The sequence below is a fragment of the Hypomesus nipponensis genome, chromosome 18, assembly GCF_054491055.1.
Source record: "Hypomesus nipponensis isolate SF chromosome 18, ASM5449105v1, whole genome shotgun sequence".
Taxonomy (NCBI): Eukaryota; Metazoa; Chordata; class Actinopteri; order Osmeriformes; family Osmeridae; genus Hypomesus; species Hypomesus nipponensis.
The window spans coordinates 10,302,439-10,311,879 of NC_140378.1; the positions used below are offsets into that span (position 1 = coordinate 10,302,439).

At 42.2% G+C, this 9,441-nt stretch overlaps 1 protein-coding gene across 1 annotated transcript; it reads left to right on the top strand.

The window, feature by feature from the left end:
* The first annotated feature begins 224 nt into the window (after nucleotides 1-224).
* Nucleotides 225-7,624, top strand: wnt7ab (wingless-type MMTV integration site family, member 7Ab). Its single transcript, XM_084680051.1, has 4 exons — nucleotides 225-558; nucleotides 1,060-1,286; nucleotides 3,756-4,027; nucleotides 5,969-7,624. Exons 1-4 carry the CDS (start codon nucleotides 488-490, stop codon nucleotides 6,449-6,451), a joined length of 1,053 nt encoding a protein of 350 aa, XP_084536177.1. The 5' UTR covers nucleotides 225-487; the 3' UTR covers nucleotides 6,452-7,624.
* Nucleotides 7,625-9,441: the final 1,817 nt, after the last annotated feature.

Here is a 9,441-nt window from a genome sequence, read left to right on the forward strand (position 1 = left end):
CACTTATAATGTATGTCTGTGTCTTTTACATTAAGCGATGGTTGTTATGGCAGTGAAAACAAGCTATTAAAAACAGGTGCATTAATTTCCCACAATTTGAGTATCAGAGGGATTCTGTGGGATTCCTGAGAAGGGCCCCATGTGCTCTGAACACGCCCCTGATAGATGAACCAGATATATAGCCTAGATCTGCGGGTTGTTGAGAAACTGTGAGAAAGAGATAATCACGGCTCAACACGAGCTCATCTCTTGTGTTACCTGTGACACCCTCGCAATGACAAGACGGCACAGCAAAGGAGCTACGTAAGGGGAGTTTAAGGATATCGTAACTATAACTGAATTGATTGTATCTGTTTTGGATATACGTTTACAATACCTACGTGGAGATACACTGGACTTCCCTTAGCCAAGAGTAGGCTCACACTATCGGAAAATACCTATTTATCACTTTCTCTACTCGCTGTATGAAACTGAGCGTAGAGGCACCATGAGTCGAAGAACACGACGTTGGATTTTTCGGGTTTTACTTTGCCTTGGGATTGTGTATTTAAAAATTGGGTAAGTAGCCTATTAATGAAACATTATTGTGTAAGTGACAGTAAATTGTGGTTTGAGAAAAATAAGCACCACGTTGAATCCTAATGCATGAATTTATGTAAGTTTTTTGTCATTTTTAAAACTTTTTTCTGTTGACACAATTCCGGCATTAGTCAATTTATATATATGGATCAGTTGTACATTTGGCTATCATAGCCTATTATAGACTAGATAGAATTGCTCAATTAACCCACACAAATTGTAGATGTAGCCTACGCTTCATGTGAATATTTGGTTTATTTCTTCATCATACTCGAGTGTACTCACACACACATATTTCCTTAATACTCAAACTCACTTTTGCAGCCATCTCCAAAACCTTTATTTAAAACTTCGCAATTGGGATGCAATTAATTTCGCATTTGAACGTTTTTCCTTCCTCTAAATTTACCCCACAAATGTTACGTTTAAATGAACCAAATCAACTTTTTATTTTTATGTTTTCCTATTCTTCCTTCACAGCGGCTTTTCATCTGTGGTGGCACTAGGAGCTAGTATAATCTGTAACAAGATTCCCGGTTTGGCTCCTCGGCAACGGATTATTTGCCAGAGTCGCCCCGATGCCATTATCGTCATCGGAGAGGGAGCCCAAATGGGCATCAACGAGTGTCAATTTCAGTTTAAAAACGGGCGTTGGAACTGTTCTGCACTTGGAGAAAGGACAGTCTTCGGAAAAGAGTTGAAAGTGGGTATGTTGCCTATCATTTTTAGAAATTTGTATCAATCAGTTGTTATTCAATTCCTCACATATCCCGAGATAACCGGAGAAATTGCCTGGCTCAACATTGTGCGTAATGAAAGCGCACAAGGTCATCTTGGATAACCTACTCAAATAAGAATTCACATGGTGCTTGGTCTTAAAGCCATAGATGAATTCCCTCATGGTCTAATGATAAAGGAGGGTACATGTTTTCACCACAGGTTTGTACCGTTGTAATAACCATAACCAATATGTCATATATTTTGCTGTTCAAAGGATCCAGTGAAAAGTTCGAGGTAGTGTCATTTAACACAGGCCTTGTCTCTCTAGCAAGTGGAGTTCTGAACACTTCTCGGCAGCCTATTTGAAGCCAGCACTGTAACAAAGCTCTTGTGAACATTGGCAGCCTCTCTATTCAGCCTTGCACAGTCTCAGGAGACGCATTCACTGGCCTTTATCCCCTTCTAATGTTGGGTGCTGTGGCTCTCACTGTAAGGATGTCGATCTTACCACGGGTATAAGTTACTTGGAGGAAAGCATCTAGGAAAAATTAAGATTTCTAATAAGATGTATTAAATTTCATGAACAAGGGAATATCAGTTCAGACCCTTAACATTGATGGATGCTGACTTGGCATGGGGCATGGATAGCCTACAGTTAATATCAATGCATGTTACTCAGTGGCATCAATGTAGAGGCTTACTAAGAACACCAGGAGTTCCCAAAATATTTGGGAGAAATTGGTCCTTCTGCCATTTCAAATCTATTACATAATCCAGTTATGGTTACACACAGGGAAGATGGGAACCGATATACCGGTACTGTTGTCCAAAAATACTTATCTAAAAATAGAAATGTTTATGGATAGATGGAAACATTTGGTTGTATGTAAAGTGTGTGGCTCTGTTTGATGTACCTCTGCTGGGGTGAGGGGGATCATCTTTTCCTGCTGTTTAAGTGAAACGGTGGTCCTTTGCAATATGTTAGACTATGAATGAGTGGTTTAGAATATTGAAGAGTCTGGCTTGGACAACCATGCCAAATAGATTGGTTTCACTGATCAGATTAGATATAAAGGAGAGTGGTCAGAAGTGAATGCCATTGTTGCTGTGTAGCTTGAGTGGCTTGCAGCTTGCAAACCTGGGGAAAAAAATATCAAAAATTAGTGTTTTAGTCATCACATCTTAGCATATGTTTTGTTGTCATCCTTAGTCATTGTAAAAATACAGATGTTTTTTCTCTGGCAATTGTGATTCACATTAAATTCATCATATTTTGGGTCTAATTTGGAAGTTTGTTCAGAGATAAAGAAGGAGAATGGTTCTTTTTGAAAATCACAATATCAACAGTAATATCTAGTTTAATAGTTTGTAGGTTTCAGTTGTAGGTTTCCACTGGAGCCCAGTTACCTGGTATTAAATAATAAAATAATCATTTGCTTTTATCCAAAGCACCCAAAACTCTTGGGGAAAGGTGAGCAGTCAGGACTGACTGACTTTGTGCCGACACACCTTCTTTTTTGGCACAGAGCCCATCAACTCTATAAAAACGTCCACACAACTGATGCATTAATGTGAGTTTTTTTCCAATGGCGAGGACATATCTCTAAGATGTTTATCAAAAACAGGGCAGATCCTAATAGAGAATTTGGGTTGAGGAGGAAGTACAGAGAGAGATATCATGTTTGTTTGAACCAAATTATACAAGAGGAGTGTTTACATGGAAATGATGGATTTAGCCATCAATTGCTTCTTGTTTACTTAGATAGGCCAACAGAATTATTTAGTTTCTATGAATATGCATTTCTTTTTTCACTCTTGTTTCTTGCTGTAAGACCATTTCTCTTATTGTTATGACTTAGGAACTTGGCAAAGGATGTTCTATATAAATCATGAAAGGTTAACTTTTAATTATTTGCCAATAAATCAAACCCTCTGGTGTGCGTAAATGATTTGTAAACTGGACTTGAGATAGCTAATGCCTCCATTGAGATCAGTAATGTTAACTCCCTATGAGATTACAACCTCTGTACCAGCCTGTGATCAGATCAATAACTCTTCCTTCCCTACAGCCCTCTTATTCATCCTGCTATGTTGACTATTCTGTGGAGAGATATTGTAGTTCAGAGGCAGGACAGTTTCCAGGTCACTTTACAGAACACTGCAGCCTTGAGTGATCTGTCAGTAAGACTCTGATGTAAGATTCCACTCTGTTAATATCAAACTTCTTTCTGGGTAAATATTCAGATTCACTTCCCATTCTTTCTCTACCCTTGCTCATATGGTGATATTCAGTTAATTCAACCCATTCAGTATGAGATCAACTTATAGATCTCACAGAGATCTCCATATTCCCAACCTCTGTCTTACTAAGCAAAAACACAATCAGATATTTGCTACCCTGGAAGCTAATGAATACATTCCACATCTAAGTCTACTGTGCTTGTGTTCCTCCCCAGGCAGTAAAGAGGCTGCATTCACCTACGCCATCATCGCGGCCGGGGTGGCTCACGCCATCACAGCGGCGTGCACACAGGGCAATCTGAGCGACTGCAGCTGTGACAAGGAGAAGCAGGGCTTCTACAGTAAGGGCCAGGGCTGGAAGTGGGGCGGCTGTTCGGCGGACATCAGCTACGGCCTGGGCTTCTCCAAGGTCTTTGTCGATGCCCGCGAGGTCAAGCAGAGTGCCAGGACACTCATGAACCTGCACAACAACGAAGTCGGACGCAAGGTATGTGACAGCTGCTTGTCTGTGGACTGGAACATTCTAGATTAAAAAAACTGACTGAAATATAGAGCCACGATGGGGCCAGTCAAACTTTGAAACTGTACATGAAGTGAAGCAGTGCCAGTGAAGTAGGTAAAGATGGGTGAGTGGAGCCCAGAGTGTGGGTTCATGACATGGATTAAGGTATGTAAGGTAGGGCTCAGGAACCATGGCTGTTGTCATTTGTAATCTCCTGCTCTGGGACGACGGAGGCTTCCAGGGATCTGGGCACTGGGGCCAAGCTTAAACAGGCTGGGTAATAAAGAGGAGCTCTTAGGGGAAGTGGCAGGGTTTGATTACAACCCAGATCTCAAGGCTGAACACAGATTGACACAGTCCAAGAAGGCAGTAGCTTGGTCCCATATGCTGGTTTCTGTTGGACCTGAAACCTGTTTCTCTAATATAATGAGCACGTGTCATGGTGTCATTCATCAGGTTCAGCATATAAGAAAATTGTTACTACTAGTGTTGATCAGAGATTTCAGTTTCTCTTATGGATTAACATGTTGTATGCATAAATCTAAGATTGCGGATAACTTGTGGCTTGTGGATGACCCCTAAAAAAGCAGAACTATATAGAGACTCGTTCACATTGTCAGATAACGGTTCCTGTGTGTCCATGGCTGCAGAACATTGCAAAGAGACTCAGAGACTCCAACCAGTCTGGAAGTGAAAGAACGAGCAGAATAATCTGCCAAACAGTCAGGGCGAGGCTCCTCTCTACCACACTGGAGTTACTGAAGAGGAAAGAAGCACCTCACAAGTCATTTCTGCTTCTCTCTCTATTGCTCTCTCTCTCTCTCTCTCTCTCTCTCTCTCTCTCTCTCTCTCTCTCTCTCTCTCTCTCTCTCTCTATTGCTCTCTCTCTCTCTCTCTCTCTCTCTCACAAACACACACTTTCTCTCTCTCCCTCTTTGCCACAGAGACCTGATTCACACCGCCAACACGTACCCAGACAGAGTGAAAAGACTGCTCTCACACATTGTGTACAGCAGTTCACTGCTGTCTTTCTGTGTGGGGCCTGAATTCACATTTGCTTATCTAGACAGCTAAATTGCCTCTCAGTAAACCGACTACACTCGTGGATTCAGACTATCAGTGGTTTTCCTTTTTTCCCTTCTCTCTGGTAATAAATGGCCTCTCTGTTTTGATAGTTCTCCCCCTCCTTTATTTATGCTAATCAAAGCAGTGACACTGAGCAGGAGCGCGGTTCACAGCTACCAGGTCGAATACGAGCAGACAAAGGCTGTCACAAGTGTTGGTCACAGAACCACTGATGGATTAGGGACTGGGGAGCCAAGGAGTGGATGAGACAGAAGGCTTACAAACATGTTTCCTCAGCTCTCACTGGCCCTTTCTGAGGAACACAAGTTGACTTGTTTGTGAATCAAGTTGCATCAATGTGCAAATGTAGTCATCCTAGATGTGTTGTAGTTTTGGGACTTAAAGAGAAAAAAAAAACTAAAAAGAGTGAGTGATGTTTGAGAAAATGAAAGCAGATTTGTCACGTTTTTTTTATTTCCCTTGAAAGATACTTCTGGTTGTCATCAGTACAGAATCCAGTAATCCCAGTCACTCAGCACGTGGTGTTGACACTCCTGACGTTTCTGTTTGTGTGTGGTGATCACACACAACGAGCCTGCAATCTGATACAGAAGTTTGGCTTCTGTACATACCACAGAGCTATGGTAGAGTTGGGTTCTCCCCAACACTGTCATTTAATTCTCCAATGTGTATTTCACATGAACTGAGAAATATCACCAAAGTTTTACTTTGTTAGGTTGTGTCATTTTAGTTTGCAACATAGTTTTTTACACATATGTTACACAGATGTATACACTTTGTTTGTTTGTTGTTTGTCAGTGTAGCTGTGAGTCTAACCTGTGTTGGTGGTTTGTATTGTAGATCCTGGAGAAGAACATGCGTCTGGAATGCAAGTGTCACGGTGTTTCAGGCTCCTGTACCACCAAAACCTGCTGGACTACACTTCCCAAGTTCCGCGAGCTTGGTTACATTCTCAAAGAAAAGTATGCCCATGCAGTGCACGTGGAATCAGTCAAAGCCAGCCGCAACAAGCGGCCTAAATTCCTCAAAATCAAAAAGCCCCACTCCTACCGGAAACCCATGGATACGGACCTGGTGTACATAGACAGGTCTCCCAACTACTGTGAGGCGGACACTGTGACAGGAAGTATGGGGACGCAGGGCCGGGTGTGCAACAAGACAGTGATGCAGCAGATCAGTGGATGTGACCTGATGTGCTGCGGCCGGGGCTACAACACACACCAGTACTCCCGCGTGTGGCAGTGCAACTGCAAGTTCCTTTGGTGCTGCTATGTCAAGTGCAACACCTGCAGTGAGAGGACAGAGGTGTACACCTGCAAATAAGAGTATTTATTGGTGTGTTTTTGTGTGTGTGTGTGTGTGTGTGTGTGTGTCTGTGTTAGCATGGACACAGTGGAACAACCTCTAGGATGCGGTTTTGCTCTCCAGCCATAGACAGAACTTAACGGAGGATGGAGCAATGATGGTATTTGCACGAGGCCCTCGTCAGACTCTTTAAGGATAAACACTGAGATGCCTGTGGACTTGGTGGCTTCAGGACATGAACATTGACACAGTTCGTCTCATAGTTGTCTCTGGAGGGCCACGGTGTTGCTTCTATCTTGGACTATAACAGGGCTGAGGGCACTGTATCCACTGGCATGTGACTGGAGAGCAGGTAGATGGATACACACCCCAATGCTCCTCACTCATGCTGGATCAGATTGCTGGACTGTGCTTACTACTGGAGTTATCTGCTCCTGGCTGAATAGGATACTCATACCTATGCACAAAAGAAATTAAAACTGCCATCGGAAATATTTAACACAATGTATCTAGAGCAAATAAATGATATTAATTTATTCTATAAAGCAACTACTGATTTTGTAATTTTGGAACTGTAAGTCTTGTTTGAATAGATGAGGGACTTTACTTAATTGGAGTTTTGTGTTTTTGTATACATCCTAATCTAGAACATGCTATATACAGTAACACACTGGAATTGAATGAGCCTGGGATATGACTTTTTAGACATGTTCCAGATAAAGGTGGGGATGACGATGCTACATGGTTTCTCTCTGTTTGCTGCTAGTCTGGAGAAGCCCATTTTTGTTAGTTTTTGTGCATCACCTCTCCTGTACTCTGCAGGGACTGTGTTGATGACAACGCTCACTTTAAGCTGACTGTGTTTAACAATAATAAGTCATGTAAACAACATAAAAACAGACACATTTTCCACTTTTGGTAAATAGAGTATATTTTGTAAAAGCTTATTTTTATATGAATGTCTTATTTATACCATTGTATCTTTTCTGACATACTTTGATATCAAATTGTTCCCTGAACCCTGTGTACAAATCATGTGAAAGAGCTGAACCTGTATGTGCTAACCTGCTGTCACTGTCCTCACTGTAAACTGTGTGATTGAAAGTGTGAGTTAGTCTCCGTTGATATTTGGCTGTGTTTAAACTGCTGTGTTTATTGCATTTCATGACTAGTATGGATGGAATACAGAAACAGGACAACACTAACAAGCCATGGCTCTGAGGGTTTGATTTCACTTCTGTAATACACTGGTATGGCAAGTCCCATTGAGGAACTGATAATGGTTTATACTGGTTGAACTGGCTATTGAGACTGAAGAGAAACACTGGGATACAATAGACATAGGCCTTTATTAATTACACATAAATAACACATTAAATAGATGTTAATTAACAAAGGCTCTATCTCTTTGAATGGTACACGACATTCAAGTTCATTCTAGGGATTTATGCTGCCATTATAACACGGGCCACACATACTGTAGCCTAGAAAGGAAGAGAGGAGATATCATAGAGGGATCATGCAGATCAATCACCACAGAGTTCATCCTATGGAAGCAATCTGTACACCAAGAAGCTCAGAGAGAGAGACATTCTTTCAGAGGGAAAGTTATTCAGGCTTAATTGAGGGTCCATCTTGCAGACTGGGAAGCAGTTGAATGTGTTGTAGGAGAAAAGCGTTTGTGCCCTAATGGTAGGGTGCTGTTGTAATTGATGAGGCTGGTTGGGCTGGCTGTCACGGTGATGACTTGCTCAGACGGGAGGAGTGGGAGCTGTCAGGTGATAGATGACTTGCACATCTGCTTCATTCACTCGCGGGCCACTAGTTGCTACAACAACTCACACTGTGCCAGAGAAAATGCAAGGCAGTCTCCAAGAGAGGCAGAGCCGCTTGTCAGGGAAATGTTAACGATGCTAAAGCTCACAGTCGTTAGATTCCACTCCCATAGGCCTACCCTAGAGGACCTGGGAGACACATCCAAGGTGTTGATGGAAAGTTAGCTTACCAGAGAGTTCTTGGAATAGAGAAGCTCAGAATGACACCTGCATAGTGCACATTTCCTCTCATATCTACAGTAAGGGCCTTGTTCACCACAATCAGGTCCAGCTTTAACAGTATACTGGTGGGTCAGTTTGTCCTAAGTAGCTGTTGTAAGCCCAGCCTTTACTGCAGGTTAATGTGGGGATCCAGATGACCCGTCAGAATAAAGAGGACAAGGGTGTAAGAGGGATAATAATGGTGCATTCTGCTCTGCTGCCTGAAAAGCTTTCAGCTTTCATAATGTTGATACAAAAGAGTTCCATATAAGAAGAGGCAGCTGCCCAAACAGCACTGGTTAAAGTTAAACCAGGTTTGTGTCACTCGCATCAAATAAAAGAAGTACTTAAATGCGTGTTCAGCTCTCTTACATCTCAGAGGGCTTAATATGGGTCATCTATTTGCACCCATTCATTTTCACTTAGTCATGTCTTCAGTTAACCTTTCAATGACTTGGTCGAATCTCACGCTTGAGTACATGACTTGAATGAGCTGTTCTGAGTGCTAGTACTCTCTAACAGTTTAGTTGAACTGTTGCTGATTGATGGACCATTTAGTATGCACATGTGCTATTTTTGCTCTTTAGTGATGGTGTACACATGAATAAGAATGACTGTTCAACAGTCTGTCTTCAAGCCGCTGTGCTGGTGAGTCAGGTGCTGCGACCACAACAGAGGTTAAAGTAACCCCCCTCGCTGTCACCTCACCAACACAAACAGCTTTGTTCTTTGACATCACAGCATAAGCCAGACACCCTACAGGATCACTGAAATACTAATTATACTCTTACCTCTGTTTACCCATAAACAAGTCCATATCATTGCCAAGACATTGAGGGGTGTAATTCATGTGCCTATGAAGTGGGGTTGTTTCACCCTTTGGAGTATGGTTTACAAACAAACACACACACAGGCACACACACCAAGCCTGTTACCAAGCAAGCACCTGCAGTACCTGGAGATTGGTGGTAG